This window comes from Colletotrichum karsti, assembly GCF_011947395.1.
Source record: "Colletotrichum karsti strain CkLH20 chromosome Unknown Scaffold18, whole genome shotgun sequence".
In the NCBI taxonomy this organism is placed as follows: Eukaryota; Fungi; Ascomycota; class Sordariomycetes; order Glomerellales; family Glomerellaceae; genus Colletotrichum; species Colletotrichum karsti.
Genome location: NW_024065918.1, coordinates 412,755 through 432,854, shown reverse-complemented (window position 1 = coordinate 432,854; position 20,100 = coordinate 412,755). Strand labels below are relative to the sequence as shown.

The window sequence follows — 20,100 nt, the reverse complement described above, 5'->3', positions numbered from 1 at the left end:
CGACACCCAACTGACAGAAGGCGCGCGTCTACCAGGTCTCACTGACACGACCGCCCTCCTCCCAATCCAGTCAACTCTCCTTTTCTGCCGTCATCACTACGACTCGACTCGTACACCCAAACCGAAACACCACCATCCCTCGATCGACTCCACGAGTGCTCTGCATCTCGACGCCGACGATTAATTCACGGATTTTTTGGTGGGCTGTGCCGCCGTCAAACGAACAACCGCGGTTCAGCACCAACTTCTGAGATTTTTTCCCGACCCGACGCGCAAAGTATATATACCGTCACCGCTTCGGTCGCCGACTGTGGGACGTATTCGGATACCGTCGTTGGAAGACGCTGCGGTCCCGACCCCAAGCGAAAGCTCGACCCGGGCGGATATTTTGAGCGGCGAGGACGAGCAGCATACTGGTCTGTGATCTATGATCGGTCTGTCCCGGATTTTTTCCAGCACCCGTACCAGGTAAGCCTGCGAGCCAAAACCCGTCAGTCTGATTCAGCCCGGATCCGCCACCAGGTGCTCCTGGCACCTCTAGTCATGCCAGAGAGCACGCTGGGCTATCCCCGCGATCGAGTTGCCTTTCCCTACCCTGCCGGTGGAGTCGTACCCAAAACGCTCCCTACTCGTGGCGATGTGCTTCCCCTCAAGATAGCCCTCGTCCCCCCGGCGCGTCCTCTCTAAGCCTCTCTTCCCCTCAGAGTCGCTCACCAATACTAACTTTGTCAACAACACGCAGTCCTTCTGAACCTTAAGTCACCTTCGTCTGACGCAGAAAACCGTCCGAAAAAAACCCTCCTGCAAGCTGGCCATTCACGCCGCAGGGGTCTCGACAGCCGTTGGTGATATTTCTCATCGTAATATGAGGTCGCCAATTCCCGGCGAAGTAATGGACATTGGCAACTTGATGAATCAAAGAGCTATGCAACAACACGCCCCCATGCCCACCGGAACGACACCGGAGCGCCAGATGCCTCAACTTCCTCAACTCACCGCGAGAAACATGCCCGAACCCCCGATGGACCGCGCCGGTTCTCCTCACGGCTCCGAACACTCCCAGTACTCGCGTCACACGATGGACGGCGTCCCTCGATCGTACCCTTCGCCGACCGCCATGGTCGGTGGCCCGATGCCCATGCAGGTGCCTGTGTCTCACATGGCTCCCATCCTGCCCGGCATGCCCTCCGACATGGGTCAAATGCATCAATACAAGGCCCCCGAGCCTCAGCAGCCCCAGCAGCCGACAAAGGCTTACCCGTGCAGTACCTGCGGCAAGGGCTTTGCCCGTCGCAGCGACTTGGCTCGCCACGGTATGTCGACTTGAGCGACGCGATGAGAGAATTTTGGCTAACTCGTCCCAGAGCGCATCCACAGCGGAATCCGCCCGCACGTGTGCGACTTCCCCAACTGCGGCAAGCAGTTCATCCAGCGATCTGCGCTGACCGTCCACCAACGCGTCCACACCGGAGAGAAGCCTCACATGTGCGAACGCTGCGGCAAGCCCTTCAGTGACAGCAGCAGTCTGGCCCGTCACCGCCGCATCCACTCCGGCAAGCGCCCGTACAAGTGCCCGTACGCCGACTGCCAAAAGACCTTCACTCGTCGCACCACCCTGACGAGACATCAAAACCACCACACCGGGACCGTCGAGGAGGCCGCTGCTGCCACCGCCGCCGCTCTGGCTGCTCGCGGCGCTGCTGCCAAGCCCACCCGCTCCGACGGCGATGCCATGTCTAACCGCGGCTCGCCCTTGACGACGCCGTCTCCCGGCCAGCGCACCCTCTCAATGTCTCCCAGCGCGGACAACATGCACCGTGCCACCGCTGACTTCCAGTACATGGGCAACAGCTCGCTGCCTGTTCACCTGCAACGCGACATGCACGTCGGCAGCCCCGCCTCGACGTCCTCGGCCGGCTACAACAACGGCATGAGGCCGACGTCGCACCCCACCGGCTACGGCCCTCCCCCGACCTTGGAGCCCAGCGTCGAGCAGCACTCGGGTCCCGGCAGCGCAGGCGGAAGCCCTCACATGAGCAGCGTCGGCTGGCAGTCGCCCTCCCACGTCCCGTCGCCCTCGCACAGCAGCAACGGCGGTAACGGATACACCTACCCCGATCCCGACGGCTACCCGGCGGCGCCCTCCCTGGGCGGCCAGATGTTCTATGGCAATGCGGGACAGGTTCGTCGGCCCCAGAGCACGGAGCCTCCCACTGCTTACGACATTAAGGGACGTCAGAGCGAGCTGTGGGCAGGCGCCCACTAGGAGAACTCTCGGGGCGGAATGTACCAGTATCCCGCGCCTGGTCAGTGATATCCTTGACAGATCACAACAGGCCGCTTTTCTTTGGTGTGCTTATTCCATTTTTCTGACACGAAAAGTTTGTGCATGGCAAGGTGGGGGAGGGTAAATACATACAACTTTAATAATGCGGGCTGCACCGGGAAAAGGGTTCAGGGAGATACCAAAGGGACGGGCAGCCGTATGGTTCGTTTTAAAAACACGCCGCTTTCTTTTGTGTTGATAGACTTGGCGGGGAATCACAACTTCATGACGACTGGGCCTGCATGGGCATTGGCTGGAGGCAAACGGTTGGGAGGAGTTTCCAAGACAGGAAACACGCGCCCGGCGGATTGGCGGGACATCCAATAAAGGAACTGGAACTCTGTTTTGTTGCGGGTCTTTGTATGCAAATCTGTAATAGACAATGAACGCTCATAGCTATGCTCTCTCATTTCATGGTGGCAGTTCAGCAGGGTCCAGTGATTCTAAGATGGATGTGAATTAAAGGTCGCCCAAGGTCAGTACACCAAGTCATATTCCATGGTGTCGATCTGACCTCAACCAACTGTCCAAAATGTTCATTCCTCTGATTTGTATTTGCCTATCAGCATGAGATGAAGCCGATAGATGTATTGCCAGACTGTGTCTCATCGGAAAGAGATCCATGAGCAATTCGCATCTGGCTTTTGTTTTCTTCTTGAGGATGTCGACCGCCGCTTCGTGCTGCTCGATGCCCAGCGAGATGTATGGAGCGGACTGACGTGTCGGGTATGGTGGTGGATGAAGAGGATCCAAGGTTGTGGCGGCTGTCTCCCTCAAGGTCACTTAAACTCATGATTCTGTGGAAACTTAAGCTGCGGGAGGAAGCAAAGTCTCCAGTCCATGTGAGACAGAATACCACCTCTTAGGTCTGGAGAGAGGCAGAAGCTGTGACCTACGAGGCCCGGAGTATCTTCAAAATGTCGGCCAAACTCACCCGCATTGAGGGTCTGCTCTGGTCGGGTACGTGTTAAGGCGATTCGGGAGGGTGTTCTCAATCTCATTGTAATTCGTCAACCATGCTCAAAAATTCATACAGCTTATTCTATCCAGGTCGCAATGACCCAGCAGCATTCGCGTGTATGTTAGAACAAGCAAATGACGACGGCACGACCAGGGGCAGCTTGAGGATCGATCTCACGATGGTCAGTGTGCTGAGACAAACGGGGGCGGCGGCGGCGCATCTCTAATTAATTAGCGTTGCGTTCGTTCGGGTCTGGGGTACATGAGAAAACGAATGAACGACCCGCTGCCGCTTGGCGAGTTTAAATGCAAAGGGCCTTGGCCGTCATAATGGGATCCTGTCAGACAATAAGAGAACGCATGGGCATCTGTCAGCATTAATCAACTCAACGTGTGTCGTGCGTGGTCCGCTTCTTATTAAGCCGTCATGTCATCTCGACCAGGAGAGGTGAGGTGTCAGATTTCGGCCGAACTCATCGCGCGCGCCCGCGCCCGAGACACACACGCCCTGGAATTGTTTTCTAATCGAGTGCTGTTGTCTCAGTACAGCCCGACGACAATCATGAATGAGGCGAGACAATTGGCGGCCGAGGCGCTGTTGGTGAGAATAATCAGAAAATACGGCGGCGAACAGGAAAGGGAAGCGGATCCGCTAGCCGTGGGGTGTTTTTGGATCTGGTTGGGTGGGGTTTTGTGATTAGTGAACCGCGATGCGTTCGTTGCGCATGTCACCCACGGGGCTCGGATGATTGAAGTAAGAGTATGGAGGGAGAAATCGGGCTGGATGACGCTGAATGAACCCGAAAGAGAGAGAGAGGTGTGATTTGGTGAGACGGGTAGCCTACTAAGGGCATGGGCGTTGCGTTGCGCCCGCGTGGGATGTGGACGTCTCGTCTGCCCAGTCCGAGGGACTCAGCCTAGTCGATGGTGTTGGCTGACCTCCGGCTTTCCTCGTTTTCGGGACACGGGAGAGAGGGGGAGAGAGAGAGACAGCACCTCTCACTCGGATTAGTATACAAGAGACACACAAAAACAGCGCCCTGTTGGTGGAACACGGGAAAGGCGCGTATGTGTATGTCTCGGGGGTGCCTGTGGGATATAACTCATCCCACAGGCGACATGAAAAAATTATAAGCTGATTACTATTCACGATGTCTCTTTCCGAGCGCCCGAATTCCCACCAACGCAAAACCTCGCGTGGCCTTAAGATGTAAGGCTGCCCCCTCCCCGGGACGGCAGCGTTTGCTTCACACCCCACACACACCATGGTTCAAGAGTCCTGATCCATTCTGGAGAGAGTTGACGCCATCGCGAGCCGAGGCTAATCTCTGCTTTGGGTACGCTAAGAATATCAGTTCTCGACAACAGGCTCGCTGCCCACAACAGAAACAATTGACGAATTATTCATCTGAGAAAGGAGAGGCATTTGAAAAGAAACCAAAAATGACCGTCATTCGAATCGAGGCCGTGACGGATATGCTCTGTCCGTGGTGCTACGTCGGCAAGAAGAACCTCGACCGCGCCATGGAGCTCTACCGCGAGACGGACCCGACGGCCGAGTTCGAGGTGGCCTGGAAACCGTTCTACCTCAGCCCCGCGATGAAGAACACCGGTACGTCTGCCCCGTCTCTCGCCGGAATCTACACCTTTCTCTCTAACACGGTCCAGGCTACGACAAGAGGAGCGTCTACGTGAGGAGGTTCTCCATGTCGGGCGACTACGACACCGTCTACGAGCGCGTGTCGTCCGTGTGCGGCCGCGCGGGCATCAACCTCGACATCAGCGGGACCACGGGCAACTCGCGCCAGTGCCACAAGCTCATCGCGCTCGCCCTGACGAAGGGCCTCGACGTCCAGGACAGGCTGCTCAACGCGCTGCTCCGGGGCAACTGGGAGGAAGGGGCCGACATCACCGACCGCGGGTTCCTCCTGGCCGCGGCGGCCGAGGCTGGGCTGGACCGGGGGGAGGCCGCGCGGGTGCTGGACAGCGAGAGGGCCGGGGAGATGGTCGACGGGGAGGTCCTCCGCGCGAGGAAGGCGGGCGTGACGGGCGTGCCGACGTTTACGGTCCAGGGGCGGTGGCGGGTCGGGGGCAACCAGGAGCCCGACGTGTTTTTGAGGGTGTTTGAGCGGGTTGCCGAGGAGGACTGAGAAGTTTGTTATGAAAGCGAGTCAGCAGCATTGTAGTAGCGCGGATGATACCACAGTCGAGCATCGGGGGGGTCTGTAAATGATTTTTATTCATCGTCTTTTCTGCCCGTTCACCACAGGACTCGTCCCTGATCGGCCGTGACAAAGCCAGTCTGAAACCCATCTATAAGGACTAAGAAGAGGGAACGCCCGCGAAGGTTTTGAAAACAGCCTGCCGTCCAACAAACGCCGTGAAATGCAACCAGAGTGTGTATCCCGTCTACCGCTTGGTCATGTGGCTGTAGTCCTTGAGCAGGTGCTCCATGTGGGTGTTGGTCGTCTTGCCGGTGCGGCGGACGGCGCGCTTCTTCTGCTGCTTGCCCTTGGGGTCGACCTTCTTGATGAGGCTGGGGTCGGCGCTGGCGGGCTTCTGCCCGACCGAAACGAGCTTCTTGACGATGTCGTCGGTGCTGGGCACCTCGACGGCGTTCCACATGCGCTTGAACTCGTCGTCGACGTGGTGGTGCAGCGAGGCGTCGTCGAGCCAGATGGCGCGCGGGTGCTGCTCCTTCTTCGTCTTAACGATGAGGATCTTGTGCTCGCGTTCCAGCTCCATCAGCGACTGGTCGCAGTCCGGCCAGCCGTCCTTGAGGTCCTTGACGGACGTGCCCTCGGCGTCCTTCTTGCTCTGCAGGTGGCGCAGCAGCGAGATCTTGTCCCTGACGCCGGGGATGATGGGGCGGTGGATGTAGGTGCCCGTCCGCCACGTCTGCTCCGACAGCTTCGGGTCGGGGACCCACTGGATGCGAGGATGGCGGCGCATGGCCTCGACCAGCTGCTGCTTGTGCTTGTCGGTGCTGCGCGTCTGGCCGAGATGGTCAAAGATCTCCGTCGCCGTCTTGGCCTCGTCCTTGCCCTTCAGCCACTCGAGGGCGTACTGCATCTGGGTGAAGACCTCCTGGCCGAAGCTGGTGTTTTGCGGCTGCGAGTAGACCACCGCGTTGGGGTCGCGCTTGCGCTTGCCGGAGGAGGCATCGTTCTTGGACGCCGTGCTCCCGACGGACGGCGAGGGCGAGGGCGGTGCCAGGGACGGCTTCTTGGAGCTCAGCTTGCTGGCGGCCGACGCGAGCGAGCTGTTAAACGCTGCCTTTTGCTTTTCGAGGAGAGACGACATCTTGGCGGGGATGGTTTCAGATCCGTGGTATATAGTGCGATGGTTCGAAGACGAAGAGATGCCAGTAGATGGCTGCAGAGCTCTTACTCGGTCGATTAGGTTAGGCGGACTCGATCGCCTAGCCGATGACCAGGCAGCCTCGCACGAGGCGCGCGTCAAACTCAAACGCCCGGTTCAAGGCGAAGGTTTTTCGATGGCCTCCAAACTGGCTACCGTGTCGTCCCTGCCGTCTCGAGGCGATCGCGCCGACCTGTTGGTCAGCCCCGAGGTGTCGAGGTGTCGCCGTCGCGGGTTCTGCCTGGCGTCGCGGTCGCTCGACTCGATTCGTCTTGTCGTCCTTGACTCGCTTCCTCTTGCCGTGGTCGCCGTTGAATTCGCACGTGTGTAGTCGGATGGTTTCTGCGGACAGCCGGTGGACAATGACGGCGCAGGTGGTGTGACGGAGGGATGATTCTTTGTCGATCAGAGGTGGGATGCTGCTGATTCAAATCTCTGGGACGTTCGACGTTGTGGCGCACGGACGAAAGCTCAGCCACATTGGCCAATCTGGGTCAGCCACGACCTGAAATAACGATTCTCCGGCTGGAAGGTGTCCATCCCCCTGAAATACCTGGCTGGTAGGTAAGTGGTTGATCTCTTACTTGAATAGATCTGGAAGATGATTTGACCCAATTCTTCACAAACTACGTGGCAGTGTTATGGTAGCGGCTGTCAAGGTTGTCTCTAGTGGGTGAATCGTGTGGCCGCATAGATACGGAATGGCCGGGGTTGATAATGGCACCCAGTTTGGAGCTTGCACCATGGCAAAAGTATGCAATTCAACAGTGACAGGGCGAGTGGAATCAGCTCAATGGCTACCTCCATGGCTGTCGCGAGCCAGCGATACCGGCGAGCTGTCAGCAATGCACTCAGCCAGCAACGCACCCAGCCAGTCACGACACTCAAGTACGACCTATCCAAGTCATCGCGTCTGACAGCAAGACACCAACTCTCCGTTGTCAACCACCTCATGTCCACTGCTGCCAATCCCCAAGCGACCGCCGTAACAAGGACCATGTCCGAACGTATATTCTATTAAAAGCATATCTTCACCGGCAGATTCGGCTCCGTCTCGAGGACCAGCCAGATCCTCCGCCGCAGAATCAACATATCAAAAAAATAACTCCCCATCGTGTCGTTACACCTCTCGCCATGTGATCGTAAGAGGCGAGAGAAGATCCCCGCCATCCCTTCCCCCATCACACACCCGCCTCACTGAACTGAACCCCCATTACAAGGCGGCGGCGCGGCGCGGGATTTCCGCTGTGGAAGCTTTGCGCGGTGACGGAATACACCCTCTCCCCAAAAAAGTACTCGCTTGAATCAGAACACACAAAAGTAACCCCGACAAGGGGGCACTTATGCGGACTGCTGCTGTTGCTGCTGCTGGTACTGGTAGGCGACGTAGGCGAGGACACCGCCGATGAGGAGGACGGCGTACAGGCCGATGCCGAAGCCGGGGCTCTCGGTGTGGCCGCCCGAGGAGGTAGCGGGGGCCTGCTTCTTGGGGGCAGGGTCACCGGGCTGCAGGAGAACAAAAGTCAGCTACGGATTCACGGGGATTGCGCGGAGAGGGAGCAACATACCTGGCGCTTCAGGTCGCCGATGAAGAGCTGGTCCAGGGTCTCGCGGGCCTCGTCGCTGTGGCCGACATCCTCGAAAGCCTCGGTGGCGTCCTGACCTCCGACGTCGAGCAGAACCTCCTCACCACCGCTGCGGAAGAAAAAGTCAGTTTGGGACGAACGGTCGGAATTGGGAAGGGCGGCACTCCGGTGGACGGCAACCGCGGGCTTGGCGACGACTTACGGGTGCTCGTCGACGAACTTGGTGCAGTCGTAGATCTTGTCGTGGACTACAATGTAGATGTCCTTCTTGGTGTTGTGCTCGGCAACATCCTGGTAGGTGAGTTCGACGCCGCCCATTGTGACAGATTTCGCAAAAGAGTCCGGGGTAGTTTAAACGTGGCTCCTTTTTTTTCGTTGTGTTTGTTGAGGACGCGAGCAGCAGCAAAACGGGATTGCGAGCTAGTTCGGTGTCGGTAAAACCGGTGGACTGGAGGATGCGCGAAGAAGGTGAGGAAGAAGAAGAAGAAGAAGAAGAGCTCTGAAGCAAACTTTTTGGCGAGATTTGGTGATGGTAGTTGCACAAGAGTAAATCAGACCAGAAGGACAGTGCCGGATGTTGTTGAGCCCGTTCACTATCGCGGATCCAGCAAGGTAAAATTGGGGGGGAGACCAAAACGCTGACAGCTGATGGAAGCTTCTGCTTGGACAGCACCGGTGAGTGGGCTTCAATGGACAGCTTTGGGGGGAAAAGGATATCGGGGGTCCGCTCAGGGGGGACGCTCGAGTCTCGGGCCAATGGCAGACACCGAAATTAGTGCACGGCTACGATGATTCGCTGGCCTGGTGGGCTTGGCCTCCAGGGTTTGGGGGAATTGAGGTGCCGTTTTTAGGGGCCGACAGACCGCTGGGCACCTCACCTTCACTCTTCAGTGGGACCCCGGCGGAGGTTGACTGTGATGCCGCCGTCCCTTTCGGCATCGCATTCGGGACCTGTCTGTCTCACTACCGTCTGCTTCCGAGGCTGCAATTCGTCTGCGTCTGGATATGTAAAACCTTTCCAAGCCTGCCTTGCCTAACGGCTTCTACGCCCTACCCGTGGCACCTACGAGGCCACGTCTCTCTCTCTCCCCGCCCGTCGAGACTCGACAAGCTGTCTTCGAGTCAGGGTTTACCTACTTACTCGGCGAGGAAGCACAGCAACGTATCCGTACGCATCCTTACCGCCCAAGCTACCGCGACAGGCAAAGACGGTTAGCTCGTTTCGAAACGGCTTCTCCCAAGGGCGGGATCCTGTCGGTGTCCGCTGGTCGTGGCTGGGGTCCACGATGGACCATCTTCTGCAGTTCCGCCTTTCCAAACGTCAATCTGCGGCGGCGGAACACACACTGCGGTAAGCTGTCGTCACTCGGAATTCCAGCCACAGGATCCGTCTCCAGTATTTCGTGTTCGTATCCTTGCATCGCTGCATCACCACCAGCCCGACCGAATGCAACGCCGTAAAACTGGCCTGGTCCAGTGTGTCCCGCGGGGTCGTCTTTCCCACCGGGATACCCACAAGTCATTACCGTCCGTCCGCCAGCCACTGGTTGGCAGTAACTGACCGTCGGAATCTTCCTTATCTTGCCGGTTCCGCGGGGTCCTGGCAGCGTAAATGGCGCTCACGGACTCTGGGCCGGCGGTTCAAAGTCCGAAATCCCACGGAGCCACACGGCATTGTTCCACGACCTGGCGTGGCAGATCTGGTTCGGATAGACAGCTGTGACGTCCTTCTTCAGCTCAGAGTGTAAAACAGGACCATTTCCCAGTCGTCAGCCCTCCGCGTGCCTGGAAGTTCGGGATGATGCCGAGGCACTCCGGGATCGTGATGTCAGTTCCATACAAATACAAAAGGCGGGGAACGCGCGGGGTAATCGAGAGATGGCTTCTGATATCGGCTCGCAAGGCGTCTGGACCGTCCTCGCGATACATTCCCTAATAGGGAAAAAATCGCCGGTGTACGGTTTTGCTGCATCTCATCGACTGCCGCACTGAATGACTATATCAAGCAGCACACCACTGGTCCGTCATGATAAAACATAACTTTGTTCCAGCTTTTATAGGACCCAGCATGCCTGCTCAACGCATGGAAGGACATCGCTCTAATGCCACGAGTCTACTAGACACAATGCATCGCCAGCTCATCGCCTCGTGCTGCCGCCGCCGATATCCTGTCCGAGGCGGTACGACGTGATCTTGTCCCACTCAATCTTCTGCCTCGTCACGGGCAGCTGCCGTCTCAGGCCCTTGAACGCTCCCTCGCTGAGGCTCGTGAATCCCCTGTTCAGCTCCTCCTGGTACTTCTTCTCCGAGGTCGAGATCTCCCGGACGATGCCGGCGCCGGTGCCCGAGACGCCCGTCTGCGTGGGACGGCTGGTGAGCAGCCTGACGTTGCCGTCTTCGTAGTAGTGAACGTCAACCTTGACGGAACCCTCGAGGGTCTCAGACGAGGGGTCGTAGATGTAGAGGGAGCGCCAGCGGCCGTTCCTGGGTAGGTCAGCAGGGCACTCTAAGTCGTGGGGCGGGGCACTTCACGCCACGGGGCAGAACGTACCAGAAGTTGTTGGGAGAGTACTTGTTCGAGACGATGATGATGGCGACCTTGGAGTCGTTCTCAGTTGGGTAGACACCGTAGGCCGCGTTGGGGAAGTGCTCCTGGACGTAGGGACCCAGGCTCTTCAGCGTCGACTTGCTGTACCTCAATCAGCGCCATCCATCGTTGCCAGCAGTATAACCCACATCAAGTCGGCATTGGCGCTCTCCAGAACGTAGCTCTTGGCATTGCTGGCCTTCTGTGTGGTGTGGTCGAACGAGAAGCTCGTGGAGCTCTCCACGTCAAAGTACTCGCCGTCGCCGAGCGAGTTGTGGGAGCTGATGATGACCTGCGGCGTTCCCTTAGCTTCCGATAGTCTCTTCGAGCACCGTATCGACCGACCTGTTGGCTTCCGCCCGGCAGCTTCGTCGTGATGAACTGCTCCTCATTGTACTTCTCGAAAGCCGGCTCGAGGCTGGAGACGAGCTCGGGGTCGGACACGGTGAGGGACTTGATGTCTTTGTCGAATTAGTTATCGGGCTGCGGGACCGGGTCGTGGCCGTCGTTACCTGCGATGACATCTGCGAGCTTCGTACAGGTCAGCTTAGCACGGGAGTGGAGTGGTCAGCTTGGCGCACCTCGCCCGGGGGAGCTCCCTCCACGAAGGAGGAGACAGTATCGACTTGGGACATGGTCAGGTCTGCGTGAGAAGCTGGTATCGCGATGTTGCGGTGGGAGTGATGCGGCTGCGATGTCGAGCTACTTGCTGGGACGTTGAAACGTAATGCGGGGCAGTTCCAGGCGGGATGCGCTGGGTCGGGAAAGGGGCAGTAATTGTTAGCGCGAGACCTCCACCCGGGCCGAAAGAAGTGGGCTCTACAGGTATCTTCCATCGTCGTCTTCCATCACATTGGCATCAATCACTCATCGTTGGGCGGGATGATATTAAATCTGTATTTTTTCTACTCTTGATATAGATCGCATGCATTTTTAAAACCAATATTCCAAACATCGCTAGGTCTTCATGGGTATGAATTGCTGCCCCTCCTTCTGCCGCCTGTCCTCAATCAGTAATCCAACACCCTCTTGATGTTGTCATAAACCCCTAAACACATTAGTACTTGGTCGGAGGCTCAAGGGACACAACTTACTGGCAACATCTGGGATGTTGAACTTCTCAAACAACAACGGAGTGTGAATGCTCCACCCCGCAACCCTCGCAACCGGCGCCTCCAGCCTGAGGAAGGTATCTGGATCCTCTTGGATAACAGCAGCAACCTCGGCGCCGATGCCCGCGTTGACCATGGCCTCGTGCACCACAATGCAGTGCCCCGTCTTGCGGACGCTCTCCAAGACGCACTCCTTATCCCAGGGGTAGAGCGTCCTGAGATCGATGAGCTCAACCGAGATGCCCAGTTCCTCCTCGGCTTTCTGGATGGCCGACATGCACGTATACAACGGCTGTCCGTACGACACAATCGTCACGTCCTTGCCCTCCTTCAGGACCTCCGCCTTGGACAGCGGCAGCGTGTATGCCCCGGAAGGGACCTGCTCGACGGCGGCGCGGTACAGGATCTTGGGCTCCATGAAGATGCATGGGTCGTTGCTGCGGATGGCCGACAGCAGAAGACCCTTGGCCTGGAGAGGCGATCTCGGCATGATCACCCGCAGTCCCGGGATGTGCGTGAACAAGCTCTCGGGCGATTGAGAGTGGTACAGGGCGCCGTGTCCGACGCCGCCGCAGGGCATGCGGACGGTGAGACCGCCGACGCTGCGACCGCACGCGCCGTCTCTGTATCTGAACTTGGCGGCCTCGTTGACGAGCTGGTCGAAGGCCGGGTAGATGTAATCGGCGAACTGGATCTCCGCGACGGGGCGCATACCCTCCGCCGCGGCGCCGATGGCAAAGCCCATGATACCCTGCTCCGTCAGGGGCGTGTTGAATATCCGATCCCCGCCGTATGTCTCGGCCAGCTTCATCGTGCACCTGAATACACCGCCGAACGCGACGTCCTCGCCAAAGACCATGACGGAGTCGTCCTCGGCCAGCGCGATCGACAGGGCGTCGTTGATGGCCTGGAAGAGGTTCATCTTCTTGGTCGTGCCATTGCGGACCTCCTCAGGCAGCTCTTTCGTGCCGAGGGCCGTTTGAGAAGAGTGCGCAAGTAAAGACGTCGTCGAGTAGTCGACGGGAATGTTGAGCTTCGCGTTGGGCGGATGCGTCGAGTAAAGCCGAGAGACGGCAAGGGGGAGCTGTGTCGATACTGACGGCGCCAGCGCTCGCCGAAGGGGACGTAAGGAGATTGACCTCATTTTGCACGAATTCGAACCGACGGGATTGGACTCTCAGTCAGTTGCACGGTGATGGTCCAGAAAGAAAGGAATCAAGCCCGCCGGCAAGATGAGGGACGTCGTCTTGACCCGAGGGATGCGGCCCGGGTGATCTAAGTTCGGCTTGCAGCGGCGTTCGCGGGGTCGCAGCGGCCCTTGGCGGCCACCAACCCCTGCTGGCACTTAACGCCCTGATAAGAGAGGATCCGCCCCGATTGTTGCCCTGCCAACAGCCGAGCCGCCAATGCGGCGCCAAAACAGGGCAGTGGACAGGAATACGATCTTGGTATCCTTGGCACCAACACGTATATACCTCTGGAATGGGCGCAGGCCAGCAGCATTCCAGAGAAAACGACCACTAGCACTTTTACGACAACGTTGCGCCTCCCAAAATGGCGCCCGGCGAATCCTCGAGACCGTCATCGCATCGACCGCGGGACTCGGAGGGCAGGAAGCACAAGAAACGACGATCCCATGACCAGCGACCGAGACGACCAGCGACGGACTCGGGGGAGAGCAGGGATGAGAGGAGATCGCAGGGTCTCTCGGTCAATGCGCTAGATCAATTGAATCAAGAGAACACGAGGAGACACAAGAGAAGGGAATCCGATGCGGACAGACCACGAGACCCAGCAAGAGACGCAGAGCGGCAGAGGCTGAGGGAGGAGAGACGAGAAAGACGGGCGCGTCGCGCAGAGCGAGCAGAGCGTGCAGGACGAGCAGAGCGTGCGGAGTACAGCGATGCTCCAAGGGAAAGGGATCCGCCGAGGGAGAAGCCCAAAAGAGTGAACAGAGACGAGTACCGCGATGCGCCGTACGAGAAACCGCGGAAGGACCACAAGAGCAAGAAGAGGAGAGTAGTGAGCGGCGCCGTCATGGAAGAGGGCAGATCGCGTGGGCTTAAAGGCAGCGGGCTGAGAGGCGGCGGATGGGGCAGCTCCGACAGCAACAGCATCGAGAAAGAGTACCTGGTCGATGACCCCCCGAAGCCGGTCAAGAATCGCAAGAAGCTCTGTAAGTATCATCGAGCGGGTGTGCGATCGTCAGCTAACGGCTACAGGGATCTGCGCCGGAGTCTCCGTGGTGCTCCTCATCATCATCATCGTGGTGGCAGTGGTGGTCAGCAAGAACAACGCCAACAAGAGCGACTCGAAGACGGTCGATCTCAACGGCGAGGACAAGAACAGCATCCCGATGAAGTGGCGCGGGACTTACCTCGACCCGTGGTCCTGGGCCGACACGACGGACTTCAACGTGACCTTCACCGACGAGATGGTCGGCGACCTCCCCGTCATGGGTCTCTACACCGACTGGGACGACTCGAAGCGCGCAAACGACAAGGTGCCGAAGCTGAGCGACAGCTGGGGGTCGTACGGGTCCAGGCCCGCGCGCGGGGTCAACGTCGGCGGGTGGCTGAACCTCGAGCCCTTCATCACGCCCTCGCTCTTCGACTACGACTCCCGCCTGGGCATCATCGACGAGTACACCCTCTGCAAGCACCTCGGCGCCAGGAAGACGGCCGAAGTCCTCGAGGACCACTACAAGAACTTCGTCACGGAGGACACGTTCAAGCAGATCGCCGACGCCGGGCTCGACCACGTGCGCATCCCGTTCAACTACTGGCTCATCGAGGTCTACGACGGCGACCCGTACCTGTTCCGCACCGGCTGGCGCTACCTCCTCCGCGGCATCGAGTACTGCCGCAAGTACGGCCTCCGGGTGAACCTCGACGTCCACGGCGTCCCCGGCAGCCAGAATGGATGGAACCACTCCGGGCGCCAGGGGGCCATCGGCTGGCTCAACGGCACGGACGGCGCGACCAACGCGCAGCGCAGCCTCGACATGCACGACCGGCTGTCCAAGTTCTTCGCGCAGGACCGGTACAAGAACATCGTGGCCTTCTACGGCCTCGTCAACGAGCCCAAGATGACGGAGCTGAGCGTGACGGACGTCATCTCGTGGACGGAGCAGGCCTACAAGCTGGTCAAGCAGAACGGCATCAAGGCCGTCGTCGTCTTCGGCGACGGGTTCATGGGGCTGGGCAACTGGCAGGGCCGGCTGACGGGGTACAGCGACCTCGCGCTCGACGTGCACCAGTACGTCATCTTCAACACGGACCAGATCGTGTACACGCACAAGAAGAAGGTCGAGTACGCGTGCGACGGGTGGACGGAGCAGACGGTGCAGTCGATGGACACGTCGACGGGGTACGGGCCGACGCTCTTCGCCGAGTGGTCGCAGGCGGACACGGACTGCGCCAAGTACGTGACCAACGTCGGCTGGGGCAACCGGTGGACGGGCACGTACGACACGGGCAACGCGTCGACGTCGATCCTCACGCCGCGGTGCCCGACGCAGGACTCCAAGTGCGACTGCGGCGCGGCCAACGGCGACGCCAAGGGGTTCAGCAGCGACTACAAGAAGTTCCTGCAGATGTTCGCCGAGGCGCAGATGCACTCGTTCGAGAAGGGGTGGGGGTGGTGGTACTGGACGTGGGACACGGAGAGCTCGCCGTTGTGGAGCTACAAGAAGGGCCTCGAGGCCGGCATCCTGCCCGCCAAGGCCTACGACCGGGACTTTGACTGCGACAGCACCGTGCCGTCTTTCGACAGCCTGCCCGAGTACTACCGGATGTAGGCCGGCGCGAGGCGGTTGTGACACCGGAGGCGGGACCGGAGACGGGACCGGAGACGGAGCCGGGGGGTGGTGAGTTTTTGCATGAGAAGGGCGTTCGGGTTAGCAATTTGGATTTTTCAGTACGAAGCATATACAGATGGAAGTAAGGGATGACGGGACGAGAAGTCATGTATGATAATAACGAGGAGATGCATATGATGCTCCAATTAGATAGATCAAACAAAGAGATGGGTATTCATCGATCCGCGTCTGACAGTAGTCTGACCGAGTGAATCAATCCAAAAGTGATTATAAATGCACGCAACCACCTCCGGATCCGATTTCCAACGCCCGCAGAAACTCCACGGACTCAAATCCCGCGATGACACCAACTCGCACGTGGATGCGCCCTAAGGATTCTCACGCTGACGCTACCGGTTGCCGGCGCCGAACGGCCGGGGCAGCTGTCAAGCAAACACACAGAAAAAAGCACAGACTCGACTCGGGGTCGGGATCGGAGGCAGCGTTGAAATGGCCCTCGCGCTTCGGTGTCTCCGCGAAGAAGCGAACCTATGGAATGTGGCACTTGCCGTGATTGCGAGTGGACCACATGCCCGGGTGAGAAAAGGTGTTTGTCAGGCGCTCTTGATGGGCTTTAATGATGACATCTAATGACCGTTGAAGCTTGTGGTAAAGGCTCACCTCATCTCATCGCCATGTGAAATCCCGTCTGATCTATGTCTCCTGTCAGTTCTTCAGCTTCTGGAACCGCCCAGTCGGCAACGCCCAATTTTAGACCTGCGACTCGTTGCAGAACACTGAAAGGGAGAAGGAGAAGAAAAAAATAAACCGTCCCTGTCTCACCCGGCCCCCAGATGCCGAGGGTCTCCCGTCGAGCCGGCGCCGACGTCATGTCGGGCGGGTCATTTCCGACAGTACTAACGTCCCGTACCCGCGTCCCATTGCCGCCATTCGCACTTATCTGGCGGTAAATGCACACTCACACTCACACACGAATTGACAAGCTACCAGGGAGTGATGGTGTGCTCTGCGTGCTAGAACCAAAACGGGCGCATATTCTGACTGGGCCGTTTCTGGTTCTGGAATGGACCCCCTTTCGTCCGCTCTTCTGGCGGCTGTTGGTTCGGATGATGATGCTGCAGCTCCTGTTTGTTAGATCGCATACCCATGGCTCATCCATCCACTTCCCAGGATGGGGGGCTAATGAACGTCCACCAAATGTCCACTCTCGCCTCGAACTCGCTTCGCCGCCATGACGAGATCCACCCCTAATCCGGGGGGAATTCCTCTAAAGGCGAGCCGCGTTCTGGCACCTTGCTGGGCTGAATAATCGTTAGGGTGAATAATGGAAAAAATTGCCAAAGACGTAATTACTGCAGCGCCCTACTGATGTTCACCCGTCGTTGACTAATTAACGTGGGTATCGCCAGCGAAGAGGCGGTAGCAACACTTTCGTTCTAGTCATCATCGTCAGGTTTGTTGAAAGCGTCGCAATGGGAGAGGATCCCGTTTCTCCTGCTCCTAAATAAAAAAAGCCAAACACCCGCCTGCAACGCATCTGTTCGCAGGAGAAAAAAAAGACCCTGTCTACAAGGTGCTCAGCAACGCGACGATCCACAGCTGCTGGAACTCGGAAGCCGGTCCCATATTAATCTCAGGGCGGAACTTTTCGAGTACGATATCCGACATCCGCGCCGTCGTTATCAAGCTGGCCGTCGCCAGTCTAATTTCAATTTCCCAGTTCGTAAACATCGAATTCGATGCTGTCGTCGTCCGCATCAACAACCATGACGGACGTCGAAAAGGCCGAGAGCCGGTCGTCGAACCCCGACTATGACGACGCCACCATCGCCGAAGACTCGGGCTTCGAGCCCATCCGCACGGGCGCCTCCGGCACGCGCTCGCTCCGCCAGTCGCGGTCCCTGAGCCGGACGAGGTCGCAGAACGGGTACGGCGTCGACGAGTACGAGGCCAGCGACGACAGCCCGCAGCGGCAACCCGAGAAGGACCCCTTCGAAGTCGGTTTCGACGGCGGCGACAGCGACCCCATGTGCCCCCGTAGCATGAGCAAGTTCAGGAAGTGGCTCATCGTCTGCATCGTGTCCTGTGCCAGTTTTTGCGTGTAAGTGACGAGGTTGCGCTTAGAGTGAGACGGCAGTGTTGACGTAAGACAGCACCGCGGCTAGTTCCATCTACACATCGACGTATGCGCAGATGGAGGCAGAATTCGGCAATTCCAGAATCGTATCGACCGTCGGCCTGTCAGTGTTCGTCCTGGGAATCAGTCTGGGCCCGATGTTCCTCAGCCCTCTTAGCGAATTCTACGGCAGGCGGTTGATTTACTTGGTTTCCTGGTCCTCCTATGTAATCTGGATCATCCCGTCAGCCGTGGCCAACGGGATCGCAGTGATGATCGTCGCCCGCTTCCTGGACGGCCTCTCAGGATCGGCCTTCTTGGCCGTCAGTGGTGGTGCGTCAGGAGACCCGGTGATGTTCGCCCGTGCTTGACTAACAGCGGACAGGTACCGTGAGCGATCTGTTTGCTCGCCACGAGCTTCAGGCGCCCATGCTCATGTACTCGATGGCGCCCTTCATCGGACCGTGCATCGGCCCTCTGATCGGCGGTTTCATCAACTTCAACGCCAACTGGCGCTGGACGTACTATGTCATGCTGATGTGGTCCTTTGTGCTGCTGGTGGCCATCGTCGTATTGGTGCCCGAGACTTATCGTGAGTGCTCCAGGTCCCCGTGGAGGGTGCGCCCCTGGGCTAGTGCGCGGCTGACGTGTGCGTACAGATCCGATCGTCTTGCGGACCAAGGCACGCAAGATCCGAAAAGAGACAGGTGACGAGCGGTGGAAGGCCCCCGTCGAGAAGATGACCAAGTCCGTCGCCAAGACCATCGGCCTGTCGCTGCTGCGGCCCTTCCAGCTGCTCATCTTCGAGCCCATGGCCCTGAACCTGTGCATCTTCTCCGCCATCCTCCTGGGCATCCTGTACCTCTTCTTCGGCGCCTTCCCGCTCGTCTTCACGAACAACCACGGGTTCAACCTCTGGCAGGTCGGCCTCACCTTCCTGGGCATCCTCGTTGGCATGTTCTTTGCCGCCGCGACCGACCCCTTGTGGCACCGCATCCGCAGCAAGCTCATGGCCGACCTGGAGAAGGAGACGGGCGTCGAGGGGGCCAGCGAGCCAGAGTTCCGCCTTCCGCCAGTCATCTGCGGCGCGTTCCTCGTCACCATTGGCATGTTCTGGTTCGCGTGGACGACCTTCTCATCGGTCCACTGGATCCTACCGATTTGCGGTTCCGCCATGTTTGGAGCTGGGTGAGTCCGTTTTCTCTTTGCACGACATCGCAGCTTTTCCCCAACGTGGAAGAAGGCCCGTGGTTCCGCAGCATGGTCATGCTGTGTCCTGGCATGCCCGTGGTTGCGTCAAGCCGGCTTCCGTCTGCAGGTTCATGTGCTGGCGTATGCTTTCGGCCGTTAGTCACGCTTTGTCAGGCCTCACGGACCGTGGGATGGTCTTGTTTTTCTCCCAACTCCATGCAGGAGAGCTGCGGCTGACCGTCTGGATGTTTCGCAGGATCGTCCTCGTCTTTACTGGCATTTTTACGTTTCTTGTAAGTGTTCCCTGTGCCACCGGTGGCGGTCCAGGGGTCTGGAATCATTCTCCAGGCCCGGGGGTCACACGACAGGACTTGTGTGCTAAAGTTGGGCTTCGCAGGTCGACGCCTACCCTCTATATGCAGCGTCAGCCCTTGCTGCGAATGCCTTTGTGCGATGCTCGTTTGCTGGTGAGTGAACCCGTGGCACCAACGCTCTTCCAGTCAGCTGGGTTGTGCCGTGTCTCGGACGGCGTTTGCTGACTTTTATGCCTGACAGCCGCGTTCCCGTTGTTTGGGACCCAGATGTACACGAAGCTCGGATACCAGTGGGCGACGTCACTGCTCGGCTTCCTGACGGTCATCATGCTGCCGTTCCCGTACATCTTTTTCAAGTATGGCAAGAGGATGAGAAGCCGCAGCCGCTTCGCCAGGACCGACTAGCGCCGTAAATTCTCCGTGGATGGACGTTGACGAGCGGGCCGGGGCGACGAGGCGAACGGAATCAGACGCGGCCGGCACCGCACAGACTCTGCACATTGGTGTGGAGGACCAACACTCTTGAGTGGACGACAGCGTCGCATGCAGCCTTGATGCTGCTGCTGCTGCTGCTGGCACATAGTGTGCGCGTTCCTGACCCAGACTGTTGAGACGCAATGCCACTTGGCATTATTGGACGACTGCACTGCACGCAGCAGATGCGGCTGTTGATCGTGGCGATCGTCATTCGTGACGGCAGCAGCCGTCTGCGGGTGTCCAAAGTCCTG

At 58.6% G+C, this 20,100-nt stretch overlaps 7 protein-coding genes across 7 annotated transcripts; 4 read left to right on the top strand and 3 right to left on the bottom strand.

The window, feature by feature from the left end:
- Nucleotides 1-865: 865 nt before the first annotated feature.
- Nucleotides 866-2,266, top strand: CkaCkLH20_06219 (uncharacterized protein; the record flags this gene model as incomplete). Its single annotated transcript, XM_038888936.1, has 2 exons — nt 866-1,313; nt 1,365-2,266. 2 exons carry the CDS (start codon nt 866-868, stop codon nt 2,264-2,266), a joined length of 1,350 nt encoding a protein of 449 aa, XP_038745737.1.
- Nucleotides 2,267-4,729: 2,463 nt separating this feature from the next.
- CkaCkLH20_06218 (DSBA-like thioredoxin domain-containing protein) lies at nt 4,730-5,436 on the top strand (the record flags this gene model as incomplete). Its single annotated transcript, XM_038888935.1, has 2 exons — nt 4,730-4,898; nt 4,955-5,436. 2 exons carry the CDS (start codon nt 4,730-4,732, stop codon nt 5,434-5,436), a joined length of 651 nt encoding a protein of 216 aa, XP_038745736.1.
- A 259-nt stretch (nt 5,437-5,695) lies between these two features.
- CkaCkLH20_06217 (transcription initiation factor IIE subunit beta) lies at nt 5,696-6,589 on the bottom strand (the record flags this gene model as incomplete). The annotated part of the gene is made up of 1 exon (XM_038888934.1): nt 5,696-6,589. The coding sequence occupies one exon, from the start codon at nt 6,587-6,589 to the stop codon at nt 5,696-5,698; it is 894 nt and encodes a 297-aa protein (XP_038745735.1).
- A 1,398-nt stretch (nt 6,590-7,987) lies between these two features.
- On the bottom strand, nt 7,988-8,550 carry CkaCkLH20_06216 (uncharacterized protein; the record flags this gene model as incomplete). The annotated part of the gene is made up of 3 exons (XM_038888933.1): nt 7,988-8,152; nt 8,215-8,341; nt 8,435-8,550. The coding sequence occupies 3 exons, from the start codon at nt 8,548-8,550 to the stop codon at nt 7,988-7,990; spliced, it is 408 nt and encodes a 135-aa protein (XP_038745734.1).
- A 1,820-nt stretch (nt 8,551-10,370) lies between these two features.
- On the bottom strand, nt 10,371-13,075 carry CkaCkLH20_06215 (transketolase; the record flags this gene model as incomplete). The annotated part of the gene is made up of 7 exons (XM_038888932.1): nt 10,371-10,716; nt 10,784-10,921; nt 10,969-11,111; nt 11,165-11,280; nt 11,332-11,350; nt 11,401-11,462; nt 11,914-13,075. 7 exons carry the CDS (start codon nt 13,073-13,075, stop codon nt 10,371-10,373), a joined length of 1,986 nt encoding a protein of 661 aa, XP_038745733.1.
- A 410-nt stretch (nt 13,076-13,485) lies between these two features.
- Nucleotides 13,486-15,730, top strand: CkaCkLH20_06214 (beta-glucosidase 6; the record flags this gene model as incomplete). The annotated part of the gene is made up of 2 exons (XM_038888931.1): nt 13,486-14,107; nt 14,154-15,730. 2 exons carry the CDS (start codon nt 13,486-13,488, stop codon nt 15,728-15,730), a joined length of 2,199 nt encoding a protein of 732 aa, XP_038745732.1.
- Nucleotides 15,731-17,517: 1,787 nt separating this feature from the next.
- On the top strand, nt 17,518-19,777 carry CkaCkLH20_06213 (bicyclomycin resistance; the record flags this gene model as incomplete). The annotated part of the gene is made up of 7 exons (XM_038888930.1): nt 17,518-17,852; nt 17,905-18,200; nt 18,253-18,459; nt 18,527-19,055; nt 19,315-19,351; nt 19,456-19,525; nt 19,614-19,777. 7 exons carry the CDS (start codon nt 17,518-17,520, stop codon nt 19,775-19,777), a joined length of 1,638 nt encoding a protein of 545 aa, XP_038745731.1.
- Between the last annotated feature and the right edge of the window lie 323 nt (nt 19,778-20,100).